The 21,075-nt window shown below is 47.0% G+C and overlaps 2 protein-coding genes across 4 annotated transcripts in view; both read left to right on the top strand.

Moving 5' to 3' along the window:
• Window positions 1-20,498, top strand: part of Helz (Helicase with zinc finger) — an 88,032-nt gene extending 67,534 nt beyond the window's left edge. For all 3 annotated transcript variants that reach the window (XM_065447445.2, XM_065447446.1, XM_065447447.2), the window contains exons 18-20: window positions 10,100-10,175; window positions 13,017-13,221; window positions 15,971-20,498. In XM_065447445.2, coding sequence (XP_065303517.1) covers window positions 10,100-10,175; window positions 13,017-13,221; window positions 15,971-17,744 — 2,055 coding nt within the window. In that variant the 3' untranslated portion in view covers window positions 17,745-20,498. The remainder of the gene's footprint in view (window positions 1-10,099; window positions 10,176-13,016; window positions 13,222-15,970) is intronic.
• LOC139048804 (uncharacterized) lies at window positions 5,278-9,933 on the top strand. Its single transcript, XM_070523541.1, has 2 exons — window positions 5,278-7,252; window positions 8,352-9,933. The coding sequence occupies exons 1-2, from the start codon at window positions 5,696-5,698 to the stop codon at window positions 8,394-8,396; spliced, it is 1,602 nt and encodes a 533-aa protein (XP_070379642.1). The 5' UTR covers window positions 5,278-5,695; the 3' UTR covers window positions 8,397-9,933.
• Window positions 20,499-21,075: the final 577 nt, after the last annotated feature.

Raw genomic sequence — 21,075 nt, 5'->3', positions numbered from 1 at the left:
TGCGACTGGTGTCGGCACGGTGGTGTTTGTGTGCTGTGTCGAGGTTTCGGTGATCCAACGCACCATACGTAAACATCGCGTCAAGGGTCTAATGGCGCCGACAGTGCCCGCGCAGACTGCGCTGGGGAATGCCGGCAAGCGGGTGCTGGGAGGCCTAAGACTTGTCGCCTTCCGATGTACTCCCTACTGATGCGGAAAATGTTCTGCCGAGACCTGCGCAGTGGTTGCATTGCGATTCCGGACACCGTCTCATTTGACAGTTTCATAGGTGCTGACACTGCTGTATTGACATGCGCAGAACTCGACGACGGCAAGATCATTCGTCAGGTTTCTGCTGCACCGCCGGACGATGACTCTGAGTCGGAAGATGACGCACCATGTGCTATGCTGCCGTCGCATGCGGAGCGTGTACAAGCAGACTGTGCTTTCAGCCGCTAATAGTGACCGTACGACCCTCTCCGAGATTCAGGCTTATCTCATTGCGCGTAAACGGAACAGCGCACAACGGCGCATTCACGATTTCTTCCAAGCCTACTGCCAAGCCTGAATAAGTGCGTGGAAATAAAGGATTTAATTTTTTTTTCTTAATCTGCTTTTTCGGACACCTGTTTATTCGGACATTTTCGCAGTCCCCGTGAGGTCCGAATAAACGGTCGGCAGACTGTAACCGCGCGCAAGGAGGAGGATGCGCTTTCAGTCGCCCGCAGAAGAGAAATGGGACGTTGCGTGATCAAGAAGACAGGAAGATGGAAAAAGGCTAAACAAAGTTCGAAGGGCTTTACGTTTACTGCTGCAAGTCGGAAGCGAGGGTACGGCGAGAGAGCGAAAGCAGTAATCGAGTCACTCTTTATGGAGAGGCAACGGCACGTGCGCCTGAACTTGACACGCCGTAGCAGACACACCAACAGAAGAAAAATAAAAACCTTCAAACCAGCGGAGAAGGCAGAACAACCCTTAAACCCATACCCACACGCGCGCGACGCATGATCCAGCGAACGTGGAGCCACCGCACCACTCAGCAAAGAGAAAGTGGGGAGTAGCAGTCGCACCGTACTCTTCAATACATCGACTTAGACATGTTGGGGAGAATATACGAACTTGTAGAAAGAGTCAAGAAATAGCGTGGCCAATCCAGGAGCGCCAGCTTTGCGCTCAGGTGCGAAATTTTGAACGCACGATAGAGAACGTACCGGTACGTCAGTGACACTGTGGGGGGGGGGAAGCGCGATGACGTACCAGTACGTCCGTGACAGCGAAAGGGTTAATCTGCTTTTTCGGACACCTGTTTATTCGGACATTTTTGCAGTCCCCGTGAGGTCCGAATAAACGGTCGGCGGCTGTAATAACTAAAGAAAATATCACACAATCTTTAGAACTATATCATTTTGAAACCAGCAAAGCAGTGCATGCCATTGATATGAAAAATGTAAAGGCCATGAAATGAACAAGTTGAGGACAAATATGTTACTGAAAATTTGTCATTCAAGAACCTTGTTTACGTTTTTGTACATATGTAAAGGCCACTGAAAAATCTCAAGTGACGCTGTCATCTATTCCAATGTATTACGTAGAAGCAGCTCTCGCCGGTCATGTATCTTCAGTAATTGCACCGAAATTATTGTCCCAACAGAGAGCCCGTGTAAAAAGCCGCTTTGCAAAATATACGAGGGCGAGTCAAATGAAAGTAAGCCAATGCGAATTTATGACAAACGGGGTACTTTATTTAAAAGTAGTCTCCATGAACTTGGGTTGCTGCTTCAAAAAATCTGACTCTTTCACGTCATAGTCCGACACGAATCTGGTTCCCTTGAGCTGTTTTTTTCATTTGTCCCAAATTGTGGCAGTTGCAAGGAGACAGGTCTGGGCTGCATGGCGGATGTTGCAGCGTTTCCCACTTGAGCTTTGCCAGTTTTGTCTTAACCACTTCAACGACGTGGGGACTGGCATTGTCGTGGCACAATTAAAAATTAAGTTATGGGGTTTTACATGCCAAAATCACTTTCTGATTATGAGGCATGCCGTAGTGGAGGACTCCGGAAATTTTGACCACCTGGGGTTCTTTAACGTGCACCTAAATCTAAGTACACGGGTGTTTTCGCATTTCGACCCCATCGAAATGCGGCCGCCGTGGCGGGGATTCGATTCCGCGACTTCGTGCTGAGCAGCCTAACACCATAGCCAGGTCGTGGACCAAGATGACCCCATTCGTCAATTTTCCACGTCGTTTGTTCTTGATTGCGACATGCAGCTGATCTGGCGTGTCACAATATCGGAAACAATTGATAGTGTCTCCGACTTTAGCAAATTCTATCAGTGATGGCACCTGACGATCGAAAAAAAGTGAACACCTTTCCAGCGGGAATGACCGCCGGAAAGCTTTCCTTGGGGGTGGTGAATTCGAATTTTTCCATTGTAAGCTTTGCCGTCGTGTTTCAGGCTCGTAGTAGTGGCACCATGGTTCTTCCCCAATCACAATTGCAGACAAGAAGTCTCACCCTCATTGTGATACCAGATCAGATGAGTCAAGGCAGCGCAGGACCTTCTTCTGGTGGTCGTTCAAAATCTTGGGTATCCATTGCGCACACAAGAGCCGATAACCGAGATGTTTATGAATTATGGTGTGAACCGAACCATGACTGATGTTCACACGCTCTGCCAGTTCATCGATGCTTATCCTCCATTCTTGTCTCATCAGTGCATCAACCTTCGTAATTTTGGGGGGGGGGGGGGGGGGGGGGTTGATGGGGTGATTGCACGATGGCTTTAGCCCGGTCTTGGAACGTCTTTGCAGCTTTCACGTCCTTCTTTCAACCGTTTGCTCCAACGCTTCACAGTGGCCAATGAAATGCAATGTTCAACGCACACGGCAGCCATACGGTGACTAATTTCTTTTTGGGAAACACCTTCAGCTGTCAAAAACCTCACGGCACCACGCTACTCAACTTCTGAAGCGTCCATTACATCATGCAACCATGTTCAACCCACTGTATGAGAGCATTGAAGAACATTTACCCTCACACCTTCGTGTCACTTTTGTAAATTAAAGATACCTGTGTGTCACGCGCATGCCTCCCAGATAATTAACTAAAACATTATTGCGCGGGATGGGTAGGCTGACTTTCATTTCACACGCCCTCGTTCCTTAGAAATGCGAAGATACAATGGAATGCGCAAATTCTTGATAAAGGGCAAGAAAGTGTCACTGGAAAGAAACGTTCACTGCACGCACACACACAAAGCCTCACAAGATATTTAAATATACGGTTAAGTCTCCTATAGATCTGCATATCTAAGAAAAAGTCACTATATAATGCCTGAAACAAGGCAAGTAAACATGTTGCTCAATCACAGGTTCACAGAATCCTAGATCCCGCCCCCATTCCGTCCACTCACCCTGATGTATCGCACGCGATGGATGGCGGAGCGCTTGCTCCCCGCTTTTCTCCTCTCACCCATTCCACCCCCTCCTACTCTTTCACTCCCACATACAGCACGCGGTGCGTTGTGACGATGTTATAGCCCTTAGGCTTCATACGAAACAAAATGGCGACAGCGACAGCAGGAATGCGTCTGGAATGTTCATATAATTGCTATCGCAATAATATAATAGTATCCGGCAATTTAAGCATGTCGTGGTTGATTACTTTCCGCAAAAGAAGTACCACACTGTCACCATGCGATAATTTGCTGCGCTGTAACAATGTATTTTTTTTTCCTGGCTTCGCTTCGCACCCGCCGACGTGAAGATGACGTTGACACAGCGTGATACCCTACCTTTCGTCGCCTATTGAAATTCAACAAAATGATTTTTTCTTCTCATTCAAGTTTGCTTTTACAGCGAAGCTGTGAGCCTCTAGCTGTTCAGGATTTTTCGTGGCGTGCTCGCCTAAAACATGGCAGCTGGAAAAGAAGTTGGTGTTTGAGTTTCTGCATAACAGAATTATGTTTTCTCATGTAGAGTCGAAACCCACAATAATGAAATCTCGCGACAACGAAAATCTCGTGTTAACGAAATATTTTTGTATCCCCGGTGAACAGCCATAGGAGTCAATGCATCTCGTACCTCTCCGCAATGAAATGTTTCTGTTCTACGATTCCGCATTAACGAAATTTACTGGAACGTAACCCCGCATATTACCTATTCGTGCAAGGCTCGCAGGCTCCAAAATGTGCTCGGCTATGATTTGCTACATCACACTTGAGCGGACGCAGTCATTGTTGTTTACAAAAATGGCGGCCGTAATCTCAATCGTGTCGTAATCTCGGCCATAATCTCGATCAATTGCCCTCAAATATGTGAGATACAATCACTTTCGCGCTTGGCATTGGACGCGTCGATGCCTATGGGTAACAGCGTGCGTTGGAGAAATGCTGCTGCATGTGTGGAGTGGTGTTGCTCTGCGCCTGGTGCAGAGTTATGCAATATCTCGCAAAAGGGATCAGATCTCTGAAAAGCAATTGACCGAGAGTACTGCTCCACGGCAGTGCTGCCATTGCTGATCGACGCATGCGGCACACTTTGTAATGTCGGCAATGTGGTTCTTTATCCTCGCAAGCTTGCCAAAGTAGGCTAACTGAATAGTGACGGGAAAGTTTCGTGCTGCGACGCATTACCTGTCAGTGCTGTCTGATTTCGCAACAACGAAATTCCCGTGAAAGCGAATTTTCGTGTTCCCCGCCGTTTCCGTTATTGCGAGGTGCAACTGTATTCGGATTACAACCCGATGGTATTGTGTCTGTAGGTTGTGTGTAAGTCATACTTGACGAATTTTCTGACACATTTTGCTTTGAGAAAATCAGTTAATTCAATGACTCACTTCCGCTAGGCAGAGGGCCTACAAGAATGAGGATGTGTGCTGTGCCGAAGGTACTGCCCCCTGGTGGCCGCGGCCACTCAGACCTCTAACGACAGCTAGAAAAGAGCTTTGTCTTTCAGTTTCCGCGTAACAGATTTGTGTTCTCGTATATTCGAATAACATCCTGAGGCTGTCATGTCTGCAGCTTGTGTGTAAGTGGTACTTTACGCAATTTCTGATGCAATTTACTTTTAAACATTAATTTATTTCACTAAGGCACTTGCACTTGGCAGGAGGCCTAGAATAATGAGGATGTGTGCTGCACTTCTGTACACGTGCATGCGCGTGTGACATACACCACTTGGTGCTTGTGTAACATCCATACCAGCTTTGCTGTACATCCACTTTCCACAAGATGCAATGGAGGTGAGTTTTTTTTTTCCATATTGCCCAATAATTTAGAAAATTCCGTGGCCCCTTCCAAGTAAGAAAAATCTACGGCTACTGTATTTATTTGCATAAAAGGCCTAATTTCAATGTAAAGACTTCTTATATTGTGGTTCAAGTGTATGACCTCTAATTTTGGCCTTTTCTGTATAATTCTAGTGGTGCACAGTACCCGGTTGACATGTCGAAAGCCAGAAAGTATTGTGCTGTGGAAATTTATCGTCTAACCACTGTTAATCTGTTGCAGGAATGAAAATGTGCTGATCGAAATTATTATGAAGTGGCACATGCCTGCTTTGTTGGTGTCCACCATATTGTATGCCACTGGGCCTCTTATACCTTGCGTGCACTATGTGTGCGAACGCACTCCTTCTGCTTATTTTCCTATGACAATATTGTGGTTGTATTGTATTGAAATTGAAATATGAAATTGTATCGTGTCTTATAAAGACATGCACATCATGTTCAACTCGGCATTACTGCGCATGCCCACTAACGATCGAACCAACGAACATGCCCTCGAAAGCTATCTCAAACGTGTTCCCTCTCCTACCCACAACGTATATATAGTGGAGCAAATAAAGCAACGGCGTTCTGTGTTGACTGACACTTGGCTCGATCGCATTCTTTACGTGAACAACACGAAACATGGTGTCAGAAGTGCGCCGCCACCCGTGATGGAATTCTTAAAGCCTCCTGAACCGTTACGCCTGAGTGGCGACATTGCCAAACAATGGAAGCTTTTTAAGCAAAAATTCGAGCTTTTCCTAGCAGCCTCGGTGCCAAGAGACAAGCCTCGGGATGATAGCACGAAGACTGCCCTACTGCTCAGTTTGGGAGGTGAAGATGTGTTGGAAATCTACAACAACTTCACTTTCACTGAAGACGCCGAAAGAATGGACTATGCGACCGTCATCAAGAAATTCGATGAGTACTGCGCAGCGCAGGTGAATGAAATACATGAGCGGTACCTATTTCGAAGACGAGTCCAAGCAGAAGGTGAGCCCTTTGAACCATTCGCAAGGGACCTGAGGCACCTGGCGAAATCGTGCAACTTCGGCGTAATGGAAAATTCAATGATCCGTGACCAAATTGTATTTGGAACGAGCGACGACAAAGTGCGCCAGAAGCTGCTAAGAGACAAGGAATTGACACTGACGAAAGCTGAGCAGGTGTGCAAATCCGCCGAGTTGTCAGATGCACAAAATCAACTTTGGGCACGGGAACAGCGCCAAGTTGACCATATCCAAGCAAGGCCAAAGGAAACTGTTGCATCCCCAGTATTTAAATGCAGTAGGTGTGGTCGGGAGCACGGCTTGAGGAATTGTCCGGCGTTTGGACGCACCTGTAGACGATGCGGAGGCAAGAACCATTTTGCGGTGCAATGCAAGAGCAACAGGCAAGTGGCAGAAGTCAACGCCGACGAAGACTTCACGATTCTCAACGTATCGGTAGATACTGTCAAAAGCCATCGTGACTGGGTAGTAGAAGCACTAGTCGGCAGCAAGCGCATCAACTTGAAAGTGGACACCGGCGCACAAGCGAACCTTCTGCCGTATGGTATGTACCGCGCATTACAGCCCGCGGCACAAATAAGAGAAAGTAATGCAGTGCTACGCTCCTATAGGGGAGGAATCATCAAGCACTTCGGGGTAGCCAGATTGAAGGTCACAGTTGGCAAGACGGCGACTGAAGTCGACTTCTTCCTTGTAAAGAAGGGGCGCGCGATTATTGGTCTCGAAGCAAGCGAGCGCCTGGGGCTCTTCGTCAGGTCGGTTGATGCAATGACGACAAAGGGAACTACAGAGTTCATGCAGGAATACAACGACGTCTTCACCGGCACCGGATGCCTTCAGCGGCTGCACAAAATGGTGTTGCGACAAGACGCCGTACCTACGGTCCAGATGGCTAGACGAGTACCCCTGGCGCTGCTGAAACCACTGCGGGCTGAACTCGACCGGATGCTCAAGGCAGGCATCATTGCCAAGGTGGAAGAGCCAACAGACTGGGTAAGTCCGTTAGTTATCGTCAAGAAGAAGGACGGTCAGCTACGTATATGCATGGATCCTAGGAAAATTAATGAAGGTCTCAAGCGGGAGCACTTACAGATGCCTCGTCGCGATGACATAGAAGCCGAGCTTGCGGGAGCACGATATTTTTCACGACTAGACGCCAAATCTGGATTTCATCAAATACCGTTACATGAAGAAACATCCAGAATCTGCACGTTTTCGACCCCGTTTGGGCGTTATCGTTTCCTCAGGCTTCCTTTCGGCATAGCGTCAGCATCCGAAGTATTTCAAAGGTACATGAACGAGATCTTTGACGGAATTCCTGGTGTATGTGTGTACGTCGACGACATCCTAGTATGGGGCTCTTCAAGAAAAGAGCACGACGAAAGGCTACGAGCTGTCCTTCAGTCCGCGCGTAAGGCCGGGTTAACATTCAATGCTTCAAAATGTGAAATTGGCGTGCCAGAAATTTCTTTTCTTGGCGATGTTATTTCCGAAAACTGCATACGGCCAAGCCCTGATTCTGTCGAATCGGTTCTACATCTACCACCACCGAGGGACAAGAAAGGAGTTCATAGAATGCTAGGTGTCGTCAACTATTTCGCGAAGTTTGTACCGGCCCTCGCAGAAAAAACTAAGTTACTCCGAGACCTGATAAGAAAAGACAGTGTTTTCGATTGGACCGATAACCATGCCACAGAATGGAACCATATCTGTGCAACCTTAAGTAGCCAGCCAGTTCTGGCTATCTTCGACCCGATGCGTGACACTAAAATAGCTTCGGATGCATCGCAAAATGGCATCGGCTCAGCATTGCTACAGCGTTACGGGGACGCTTGGAAACCTGTTGCGTATGCTTCGCGAGTACTTACCGAAACTCAAAAACGATATTCACAGATTGAGAAGGAGGCGTTGGCTGTGGTATACGGGTGCGAGAAATTTCACCATTTTGTGTATGGACGCACGGTCATCCTCGAAACAGACCACCGCCCCCTGATCAATATTTCGCAAAAGGCAATTGCTGACATGCCCCCGAGACTGCAGCGCTTCTTTCTACGTTTACTGAAATACAATTTCACTCTGCATTTTGTTCCAGGAAAGCAGTTCGTGCTGCCAGACCTGCTGTCGCGTGCCTCTGTAGGAAAACCGCAAAAGGATGAAGCAGAAGAAGACATCGAGATTCACGCCGTAGGTGTTGTATCGTCACTTGTAAGCGATGCCACGTTAGAGCGCCTATCAAAAGAAACGCGAAATGACAGCTACTTGCATAGTGTCGTCACGTGCCTTCAGAAGAACCAACCTGTGCAGGGACGGCTTAAGCATTTCGAAAGTGAACTGTCAGCCGTAAGCGGGGTGCTACTAAAAGGGTGCAAGGTCGTGGTGCCAACCAGCATGCGCCAAGAGATGTTAAGAAGAATCCATGAAGGCCACATGGGACTAAATAAGTGCAAAGAACGTGCGCGTCGTTTGGTTTTCTGGCCCGGTATGAACACTGATGTCGAAAATGTGATTAAAAAATGCTCAGTATGCCAGAAGCACGCTTACAAGCAACACAGCGAACCCTTTCTTATCCGCCCAGTGCCTGCGCATCCCTGGTGTAGGATTGGTGTTGACATCTTCCAGTACGCTGGAAAATCGTATCTTTGTGCGTATGATGCGTTGTCTAATTTTCCCGAGGTTGAGCAGTTGCAGGACACGTCAGCAGCCGGTGTGATTGATAAACTAAGCGCAATATTTGCTAGACACGGCATACCAAAAGAAGTGTGCACTGACAACGGACCGCAATTCTCCAGCCGCGAGTTTCTGCTCTTTTCAGAAAGATATGATTTCAAGCATGTCACTTCAAGCCCGCGGTTTCCACGCTCAAATGGCTTGGCCGAGAAAGGGGTTCAGGTGGTAAAAAGAATCCTTAAAAAGACAACCGAAGGAAGAGAGGACTTCTGGCTCGGATTGCTCAGCTACAGGTCATGTCCGCTGGAAGACGGCAGATCGCCGGGTGAACTGCTATTTGGTCGACGGCTTCGAACGCCATTGCCGGATTTTACGGAAGTACCCAGCACGTCCGTGAGGAAGCATCGACAGACGGAACAGCCGAGACGCTCCCTGGCTCCTTTACGGAAAGGACAAGTCGTGCGAGTGCGCGGAGACCGATGGGATACCAAAGCCAGAGTGATGCGAGCGGAGCAACCAAGGTCCTACCGAGTAGAGACAGAAGACGGCAAAATTCTACGTCGGAACCGGCAGCACCTTCTTGCGACAGCCGAACCTTTCAGCATGGAGTCATCTACCGGAGATTCCACGGACGACGAAAGCGACAACGACGGCATTGTAAACGAACATACGTCGTCAAACGGAGGTGCACCGGCGATATCAAATGAGACAAGTCCGCTTTTGAGGAGATCAACACGGCAAAGAAGACCGCCACAGCGCCTCCAATACGACAGCAATTTTAAGCAATGTTCGTAACCCTTCGTAATACCGTTCGATAATATTTTCACTTTCGTGTTTTTACAGAAACGAGGATGTATCGTGTCTTATAAAGACATGCACATCATGTTCAACTCGGCATTACTGCGCATGCCCACTAACGATCGAACCAACGAACATGCCCTCGAAAGCTATCTCAAACGTGTTCCCTCTCCTACCCACAACGTATATATAGTGGAGCAAATAAAGCAACGGCGTTCTGTGTTGACTGACACTTGGCTCGATCGCATTCTTTACGTGAACAACACGAAACAGGTATCAGAAGTAATGTGTGAAATAGGGCAGTTGGTTGTTTGCTGAGCTACAGGTTGTGGCCAGAAGGATGAGAAATGGAGGGGCCCCCTTCTGTCATTGCAGGTACAGTGCATTCGTATGGAGCTACGGAAATACAAGCTGTCCCAAGTCCGAGTCGAGAGTGTTGCCAACGTTCAAGGTATGCATGCATTGGTCTCACCTTAGTTGAAGGAGCACCTTGAGGAGTTGTGTTTTGCCACGAAGGGATCTCATAAAAAGAAAACCTTTCTGTCTCTCAAGTTCGTTTCTTGCGGTCTTTTCGGCAAGCCTTGCAGGGGTAAATGCGGGAAGAAGCATTGTGATCGGTCTTGGTCACTACTTATTCAACCATGGGATCCTGAGACGCATGCAAATGAAGTTTTAGCTCATTTTAAGTTTGATAACTTCTGCTCGATCATTTGACTCTCCCAGCAATGTGCCTGTGTGGGCTGCCGATTGCAAATAGCAGCACAGCGACTCCGCTGTGCCTGCGGCTGATTTTATTGATGGATCAAGCAGCAGTGAGTCTGAAGATGCTGCTTTTTTGTTAAGATTTCGACTGTGAAGGTGATGACGACACAAGCCAGCCCAGAACATTGGTGGCAGCAGCTCGGCACGCAAAATTGTAGTGCTTGCACTGAAATTTTTGTTGTGGGGCATCTGTTCAATAAATGTTAAAAATTCTTTATTGGAGATAGTGCATATTAGACAGCAATACATTTTGTTTATCTAATAATTTATAATTATAATTATAATAATTTATAATTATAATATTAGTAATTAATTGTATAATAATAATAATTTTTTGGGAGGCACTGTATGAGTGGAAAGTGAAAAATATAAATTGCGTGAAGTACCTGGCCACTTTTGCATGTCAGGTGCTGAATTTTGCAAGGATGTTATAACTGCTGCTGTTTGCAATAGGCAGCCCACAGAGGCACATCGTAGGGATAGTCAAATGATCAAGCAGAAGTTAAAGGGCCCCTTGCCAGACTCCATTGGAAATGGTTAATGTGTTTACCTGTATAATGATCGAACTTTTTTTTTGTAAAATGAAATTGATGCAAATTCAGGGGTGTGATCATTACGCGGGTTAAATTTCCCGCAAGAAAAAAAAACATTAATCCAGGATGACAACAGGTCAACATATAGGCGGCTGCCGCTGTATGTAGTGCGGGACACCAAAACAAAAACGGCAGCCGGCAGAGCAAGCCAAACCCACTGAACGCGATTTTTTTTTCTTCTCGTGAGTGCATTATGTGCATTAAAACAGTTTCTTCCATATCAATAATGAATAATATTGTTAATATCGGCAAGTTTGCGGCAATTATGTAGCCATGTCCACTTTGAGGGGACAGAAACAGATGGGCGCGCTTAGCTGCCAGTAACATAGGAACACATGGCGAGCATGCTGCGGAAACTGTGGCATTTGTCTTCACTACGATCCTAATACGGCACATTTCCGTTAAGGGTGGGCGAATATCTTAGCTGTGTTACAAGCCCCGGCGTATGAATAGGGTACACTTCTGACGTATCAGTGTTAACGTGGCTGCTATCATTGCCACTCGCGATTTGTTGCGTGCCCACAAGTGCAGACGAGAAGAATCGAAAGGTGCCTTTTTTTGTTGTTGTTGTGGACCACAACCATTATAAAGCTTACACATAATAAAGGCAAGTTTCGTTGTAGCTTTTTTGTTTTGTCATGGAAGTGTGGAAAATGATGAAAGGAATGAAATGGGGCATCTGCTTAAGAATATTTGGTGCGTGCAGACCGCTTGGTTTGTCTTGAAGTGTTGTTCACGTAGCATTAGACAGATAGCGCGATCATTATTAACTAGACTTGGCACACAACATATCACTGCGGCAAGTTCGGGGTGCAATCATTACACGGGAAATAAAAAAAAAAGAATTTTGACAACAAAATTCAGGGGTGCGATCATTACGCGAGTGCGATCATTATGTGAGTAAATATGGTATATACTACCAGTTGTACTATTTGGAGTAGTACTACTTCAATGCCTTCTTGGTTTCTTTTTCTGCTTACAACTTGTAAATATATCTAAATGGAAATTTTCTCGTAACAATATTTAAAGGTTCCCTAAACCACTCTGAGGCGAGCGGGCGGTTTCTCTCTTGCCTTTGCTGTTCTTCCCATAAGTGTTCTGTCCTTTTCACCGTATGCTTCTTTGGGATGTAAAAATAAGTGCTGTAAGAGTTGGGGTCGGGCATATCAAAAGGGGTAGCTGGCTCATGCCGTTCTCTGACTTATCCACGCTAAGGACGTTGTTGAAGGGAGGAACATGTTCTCATCAAAAACGAGGAGTGCTGGGTTTATTTACAATATCTACATGAGGCATGGAGAACGTTGCACTACAACAGTCCAGCATGACTGAATTGAAGCACACTGAGTAGCCAAAAAAGTCCGCTTAAACCCCCCCTGTCCTCCCTAGACCCCTAGGCCAGGGAAATCTGCCGTCCCACGTTTGTCCAATAGTAGCATTCAAAGCTGCCAAAGGATCTGCGTTTGAGGGCAAGGGTTCACTTAGTCACCGCCGTATCTTTGTTCACTGAACACACAGAAAGGAGGGGAGCTTTGTAGACGGATTGTTACGCTTGACTCAAACTGGCGCGCCTTGGTTCTTGGGATGACCCAGCAATTAGCTGGACTGTCAGTCAAACGACTGTGGCGGTTACCGGAGTCCATGAGGAAACACCATAGAACACCCTTTTCTTGCTCCCATCATTGGTGACGGCGACAGTGAACCAACAAACAACACTCGATCTGCCAAGCATGTCTCTCCCCGCTGTCCCCCGCGGGTCTGTCCGAAGTGGACGCGTTGTTAGCTTCACGAAGCGATTCGTCGCTGTGGTGCAGAAGAGGCTAGATGGTCAGTAACCCCCGCTGGCCGATCATATAACGGTGCATGCTATTCCAGGTGTGCGCACCTAGGGTGTAAGCGAACAGTTGAGACGCGTTGCTGACTGGTGCCTCACCCTGCAGGCAAGGAGTTCCGCGCTGTGGTTCTGAGCACGGTTCGTACGCGTGCCACCTGCGTGCACCTGGAGCAGACGACGCCCTTTAAGACTGCCCTCAACTTCGGATTCCTCTCGGATGCCAAGCTGCTCAACACGGCTCTGACACGAGCACAGTCACTGGTTGTCGTCGTCGGGGACCCCGTCTCACTGTGCTCCATTGGTGACTGCCGGTAGGTGTTTATACTTGCTTTGTTTGTGGTCATTGTGGGAGAAAGACATGTGGGGACTCTTTAAAGGGACACTGCAACACTTTTTGAACACTGTAACAAAGCATTTTCAATGTTTAGACAATGCTGCCATGAGCATGTAAGCCAAATATTATTCTGCTGCATTGAGCAGGGTAGCTGCAGCCTCATATAATGTGGCTGCAGTTACCCTGCTCTCTTTTGTGGCTTTTGAAATCCGCAGTCTTTATTTATGCTTAGTGCAATGTTGGCAATGGCGTTCCATGAGTCACAATGGCCCATGGACACTAGCCGTTGGGCGCACCTGTATCTGCGCCCTTTCCAATTTTTTTTTTCAAGAAATATGTGAAGTGTTGCTCGTAAATGAGCCACGCTCATCCTGTCATTGCTCCTTTGACAGTCTTGGGCAGCATTTAAGGGTTGAGGGTTGCTCCGCCGTGAGTACTCGTTGTACTCATGGCGGAGCAGGTCCTTAACCCTTTGAGGGTCAATGACGTAAATATAAGGTGCTGCGAATGAACTCTAAAATGGTCGATGCCGTATATTTATGGTTCCATCTGTATGCTTAAAAAGCGCCTCAATTTCCTAACTTTTTTCTTTTCTGTCATGTGTTGCCACTATGTGGGAATACAGGGAATTTTCTTTGCGCGCCTAGCACTCTCACTTTTCGTTGCATAATGTTTTAGAGCTAGTTTGCTCCCGCGCGTCTATATACTACCACTCGCACATTGGCGCATGTGTGGGCGGCGGTGGTTCTGGTTTTGTTTTGCGGACAGTTTCGGCTTCTTGCGCTTGCAAAACTGATGGCTATCTCGTTATTAATCGCTAAAAGGGCGACCGCTTGTTCCTTGCTCGTTTAGTGCTCACAGGGGTGCGCATAGGAAGGATGCCGCCGTGTATGCGTTCCTGTTGCTTTTTTTTTTCTGTGACTCACGCAAACTAATTGCCTCTGGTTGGCGATAAGATAAAGATCAGCGGAAGTTTGTCACATGGTTTGCTTTTTTGGTGGGCCCACAACGACACAGTTTTCTTGAGTGTGCGCACCTACGCAGTTCGATTATGCTATGGATGTACACATTAGTGTAAAAGCAGGAACATTTGAGTCGTCCGAAATATTCTCGTGTGTGCATTTTCAAAGCCCTGAACTATAACAATAGATAAAATTTTCAATTGCTATAAGTTTATTTCCTTTTTTATTGTTATTCATGAATGAACAGTACAGATATACCAACTCAAAATATTTTTTCTGACATTACGGTCACCCTAGAAAAATTAAGGTAATTTTTTTTTCGAAGTAACTCCCTAAGTATAGAAATCTGCAATAAAAAAAATCGACCATGGGCAGTCGCATCTGGCAAAAAAAGTCGACCCTCAAAGGGCTAAAAGGCGAAGATCCGGGCTTGTTTCATGACCATGTGGCACTTCACTGGCAGGAACCAATGACACATTTCAGCGACATACACCGCAAGCTTGGCCTATAGCTCCGGCAAGTGTCCCGACTTCGGCACGTGGGAAATTCCTTGCTTGCCGTCACAGGTGAAAATTTTGCTTCACTGCAGTTGCCACTCTCGCACCGTCCATTCAGAAACATCGAACTTTCGGCCCGCTGCGCAGTGATTTGTTTCTTCGGCGTAAAGGATGGCAGCCCTCTTGAATGCTGCTGCAAATGAGTGCCGTATGTTTAGTGGGCCTGGAGCACTCATGACGACTGAGGAAGCATGGAAGTAGCGTGTAGCCAACAGTCGAGTCGAATGCTTCAAACTAAGAACTACAGGGAAAAAGAAACATGTGAGCGATGTCTGCTCTTCCATGAACTATCGATACTCCCTGCAAGCACCGCCGTTCTGGGAGTGCCGCCGCGAATGGAACAACGGCACTTCCATCAATTATCGACACCCCTCCATAAGTGTTGTGTCATTGGTTGTGTGCGCTGTAAAACTCTGAAAAATGTTGAAAAACCCTTCCTGAAAGCGAACAAACGCGCAGGATAGCGAAAACTATGGGTAGGGCCATAGAGCAAAGATAAAATTGTAGCTATGTTGTAAGTTCCCTGATATCTCGTTGGTCTCGCTTTTTTGGCGGTGTCATGTTTTGGTTTCGGTTGTAAGTCGACCCCCCCCCCCCCACTTCAGATTTTCAAAATTTAAAATATGAGTCGACTTACAATCGTGTAAATTGGTAGGTGTTCGTGTCCTGGCATGGGCGAACATATTCTCTCGATATCCTTGCACAGTGAGTCGAACTTTCCCGATGCCTTAGCCTATTTCATAGGCATGTTCCATTCGTTGTGGCCGATGGCATAGAATGAATGCCCTGTTTTGTTTGTGCTACTGTGTACTGTGTCCTTTCTTCCTAGAGCGCTTGAGGCCCCACAGGTCTCTTGTGCGAGTAGCTGCTCCAAGTAATTTAGCTCAAGGACCACAATTATGCTATCTGCCACAGGGTATATAAATATATTGTGTATGGTCAAGAAAAGAAGGAAAAAGGAAATGTATGTGCACTCTTTGCAGACTGGAGAATGTATTTATTTTTGCCTTGTGCTATCATTTATAGTGCTTTAAAGAAAAAGAAAACTATGGCAGCATGTTTATGTGCGAGTGTCAATGAGAAAGATTGGTCGTGTAAAAAAAAGACAGAAAGAAAATGATCCAGAGGCATTGTTTTTTTTTTAAAGGGGGTATTGTCATGAATTATTTCAGCGTCGTCATTGATCCAGTCTCTGACTCTCTCGCAGGACACTCTGGGAGAAGTTTGTCTCGACTTGTGCTCGCCAGGGCAGCCTGTTCAACATGCAGTGGGAGGACATCAAGTACCAGCTGGAAGGCTTCGAGCTGCAGAAGGAGTATGGCTTGAACCCCCACGCCAAGTGCTTTTGGCCCAAGCACCCTTTCCTGGACAGACCACCCGTGGACGATCCACGGCCGCCAGTGCAGCCGACACCGACACACGGTTTCAAGGCACCGCCAGGCTTGGCGTTCCCATCCAGGCACGTGCCAGTGGCCCCGCCAAACTACTACGTGCCAGCGATAGACCGCCGTCTCTTCGGTGCGCCACCTCCGAGAGTGCCGGGCTTCTTTCCTTCCTTGCATTCGAGCCAAGGCAGTCCCAGCTGGTGGCAAGGACTGCCACCAGGGCCACGCCCTTCGAACCAGCCGCAAGCCACCAGAATGTACCAGCAGCAGCTGCAGCAGGCGCAGGCACAGGCGCAGGCGCAGGCGCAACGGCAGCAGCAGTACCCGCAAATGTGGTCACCATACCTCCCACATGCGCCAGGGCGTCCCGCCCAATACCAGCACTTCCCTCCAGCGCAAGCTCGACCGAGTGGCCAGCTACAGCAGCATGGGCAGCCAGTACATTGGTCTCAGTCGGTTCCTTCTCACAGACTGCCACAGCACCTTCCTCAGCACCTTCCTCAGCAGCAGCTGCCCTCTCAGCTTCCACCTAGACAGCCACAAATGGAGCCAAAGATGGTCGCCCAGCCAAGCATGCAGCTGAACTTGCACAGTCAACCAAGCACTTATGGTCATAACCACCTCCAAAAGGAACAGCCACACCAGGAACTTCAGCTGCAGCAGCAGTGCAGACCTCCGCTTGGCTTTAACTCTAACCCAAGTCTCTCTGCAAATGATGTGTGTGGAGCCACCGGTGCCACAGCTGTTGCAGGGGCTGCAGGCGACAATCTCGGCTCTATGGAAACTAGCTTCCGTAACATGCTGCTTGACGACGATGATGGTGGTTGGACATGCGTCGGTGCAAGCAAGCAGACAACAAATGGAACTGGTCCGGAAGCACGGTTGCCACGCAAGAAGAAGACAGTGGCACCTCGATTTGCAGCGCAGCACTGTCCAAGTCGACCAGCCAGCCAACCTTCCAGCCAGCCTGAAAGGCCTTTGAAAGTGCTTTCCAACGGAGTGAACGCAGGGGGAAGCTCTGCTGCCAGGACTGTTTCGCAAGTTCAACAGCTGTCACAGCAGACATGGCCGGAGGTCAGCAAGTCGAACTCGAGTACCCAAAATGGAGGAACGCAGACCAAGCACAAAGTGTTCAGGAACTCTGCATGGTCTAGAGGACAAGATCGTGTGGCACAGTCTCAGGAGGCAAGGCAGAAGGCTAGGCCAACAGTCGCTTACGTCGCTGCTGTGTCGGAGCCTGTGACCTGGGGAAATAGTGAGACGCAGCGCTCGACGGCCAACTGCGCCGCTTCCTCACATCGGACCATCAACGACATCAACTTTGGTCTGGATCTGTACAAAGCTTTCACCAGTGATGATGAGGACCGCCCTAAGGACTCTACCAAGCTGACAGACACTCTAAGGGCGGGATTTGCACAGGCTGGCAGACAGACGACGTACACTGCTGCTGAGCAGACGACGGCAGGATCTAAGTTTGGTCCCATTGGAAGCAGGCCACCTGACAAGCCTAAGCTATCTTACAGTGATGCGTTGCGTAATGGCCACGTGAACGGTTTGTCACACCCAATGCCAGCAAACGTTAAAAAGACCAAGTAGTGTTTGCAGGTGTTTGCGCATGTGCCCTGTAACCTGGGGCTGGAAACTGTACAACTTTGTGCGTCTGCTGGCCAGACGTGGAAGATAGCACGCTGGGTTATTTTTCACGACCAGGAAGCCGTTGCAATTTTGTGGAATTTCGTAAATATGAATATTTTAATTTTTCTTTAGCCGTGTGCAAGAATGCTGCGATGCGTCTTTTTTTTTTTTTTCTTGAGGCATCAGCAGTCCTGGGCTAAAGTAAATTTCGGACGGTGGTGAATCCACAATTTCCTCCCGCAATGCTGCTTAGTACATGGGCACCAAGGGTGTTCACGTTTCATGTTTATATTGAAATATTGCATAGTACAAGTTCCTTCTTCAGTCCTTGTGTGATGCAGTATGGTATGGGGCACCAGATGTGAAGTTTATGGAATTGTGACCTTGAATAATCTCTGCATTGCTCGGATGTGTCTTTGAGGGGTCTGTGGTGGTAATTTTTGATACTTTCATTAGCTCATTTTTTCATGTTTGCGTTTCGCCTTGTGCTAAGCATCACTGTCGACGTGCACCAGCTCGAGGCACAATTTTCAATCCGCGAGAGAATTTCATATTGGTGGAGCAGAGTGCCTGGTTGCCATACTGATCCATGGGCCTGGGCATTGTGCCCGCATGCTTGTGTGTTTGCAGCTGTATGTGAAAGAATCTGGAGGAGATGGCAGAATATTGTAGTTCTATCTTGTCCGTGCTCGGAATGCTGACAGCTTGCAATTGCCAATCTCTTTCAGCATTTCTGTTTCTCAGAAGTTGAGGCTTCATGCCGCTTGTTGCATTCTCCTTTCTTTTTTTTTTGTTCACCTTGCACGCTGCATTAATTGTCGCGCTTCTAGAAAAACATTTCTGTCTGTAGTTATCCGTGGCAGTGGCCAACAGTGCTTTGTGATCTGTGATAGGCAAGTTGTAAACATCTGTACAAATTTTTGCCTCTCTCAAGGCTCGTTAGGCAGTGAGCTGTTAGGTGAAGTTGGAGGTTCTCAGTGTGAAATGTGCGTGCATTTTAAATTTTCATTTGTTTGTTTTCCTCGTTGCGGTCCAGTCAGGTGTATGCACCAGCCTGCATGTTACGCGAGTTCATCTTCTTGGCCCGAGGATATCGAAAGCCATCTTCAGCAATGGCCGTGTCCGTCTGGATGCTCTCTCTTGCTTGTCCATTTCAAGTGCTGTCGGCTTGCCATTTTTTTTTTTCTTACTAGAGCTTTGGTAGAACATTTTTTTGTTTTTTTGCTGCAAGGTCTATGTTGGGTTCATTCCCGATAGCAGGGTTGTTGACCCTCTGGCTTTCCTGTTCTCACTTATGCCCACTTTACGGACTACTAGCAGTATCCTCAATGACGGAGTCTATAGTGCTGCCCAGGACCGTTGTTCGTGGGATCATTTTTCTTTGGCTTGTTTGGAACTTCCCAAGACTATCGTTTGTATGATAGTCAACATGGCCTGTTTGATCTTTTGATGGTTTCGACATTCTAAGATGGCTGGTAGTTATAACCCTGTCTTGGACGTAAACTGCGCAAATCTTGCACCTGATGACCTATTCTCTTGCGCCATGCTGCATGGCTGTACGGCAGAAATGTCTTGCGTTGTTTCGTACTATTGTTGCATGTAGATTATTATAGTGGGATCTCTATGTGTTGGCGATGCTGGATGCAAAAGTACAACGTGCATAGGTCATTTAGGATTATTTCTTTTGTCTTTCTTGGTTGAGTACATCTGGGTTAACGTCAAGAGCAGGCTTAATTTTCGTTGATTATCAAGTCAGGTTATGTCATAATTGACGGCATGCGAGGTAGAGATGGATAGCGCATCTTCATGCAGGAAGATATCACCTTGGCACATCCACATCATTTGTCAACATTTTGTTGGAAGGTATGGCAGTTTCTCACTTTGTCAAAAATATTCCCCCTACCCTCCATTTTTTCTCACATATATGTGATGTCCTGTTTCATCAGAAATTTGTGTGCATGCTTTTTTTTTATGAAGGGTATGTTGGGACACACATAAGAGGGGCTGCGGTGCTGAAAATTAACATTTGAAGCACTGCGCAGATATTTATAAAAATTTATATAATGATTTATGTATCTTGTTTGAAGTGCATGTTATAAATTTCATCAATACAGATCAAATAGGAAAGAAGTTGTGACTATCATACGGACCAGTTAGGCATGTCACTTTGGGAAAACTATCATTTCAGAAATAACAAAGGCATAAAGAAACAATGTCATCACTTTGAGACTAAGTTCAATTTGTTTTGTTGTCATTATATGTCAAATATGTATTGACTTTGTCTGTTAAGAAACAGTTAGAAATATAAAAAGTACCTCATCATGCTTCTGACAAAGTTTCAGCCCGGAAGCTACTCTGAAAGCAGGTTTTGGCGAAGCAGTTTGGAAACGATAGTTTTCCTAAAGGGTTTTGTTCCCCAAAAAAGTGCAAACTGAGAATGACAAAGATTTTGAAACACGCAATTTTATTTTAAGAACAAAAATACTTGTCTGCTCTGTAGGTTTGACTCTCCTCTTCAATTGGAACGTGCACTGCGGCAATTGCTTCAAGTCTTGGCTTTTTTTTTTTCAGCTTTAGAGCAGTCCAATGCCCTCGTCTGCACTTGTAGACAAGGGCGCTGCAGCCAGAATCTTACGTTTCGTTTTAGTTTTTACTTTGCAGCCTGCTGTACTCTCGATGGAAGGTCTCCCGTGATTAAAGTGCACGAAAAACAAACTGTTACGTGGGCATTCACTCCATGTTTGGTTTCTTCTCTGCTCGGCGGCCGTGTCGTAAGTCGACGGCAAGCGTGTGCCACCGTCATGAGAATAGAATTCACTTTCTTTTCTATGGCGCAGATTGCAGCCAAGCTATTTGATGAGCTTCTTTATACGTCTAGGACTCCAAAATAAGCAAAATTCGAAATTGAGTTTTTCCGGCGAAAATTGAGGTTTTAGCCCCGCATCTCCCTTAAAGGGCCCCTCACCAGGCCACATAACAAATTTTGGGCATGTTCTGGAATTTGTTATGTGTTCTCTAGGGGGCATTCTATCTCGGTAATTTTTCAAATTGATTGATTAATAGCAGAGACAGAAATAATTGAAGAGCTGCGAACCCATGATTTCAGTAGGCGAGCATCAACATGCACACTCTCCCCACTTGCTCCGTCTAGCCTCTGCAAGCGAAATTCCTTTACTGCATTCTCCCAGACCGGGGCTGCAGGGTCGCATGACGGATACATCACGAGCCCCACCTTCTTGTTTTTTTCTTCTCTCGTATTTTGCTGAGTGGCACACTTCCGGTGACGGTCTCG

This window comes from Dermacentor albipictus, chromosome 8, assembly GCF_038994185.2.
Source record: "Dermacentor albipictus isolate Rhodes 1998 colony chromosome 8, USDA_Dalb.pri_finalv2, whole genome shotgun sequence".
Taxonomy (NCBI): Eukaryota; Metazoa; Arthropoda; class Arachnida; order Ixodida; family Ixodidae; genus Dermacentor; species Dermacentor albipictus.
Note: the sequence above shows the minus strand (reverse complement) of the source record. Positions and strands in the feature narration are given on the sequence as shown.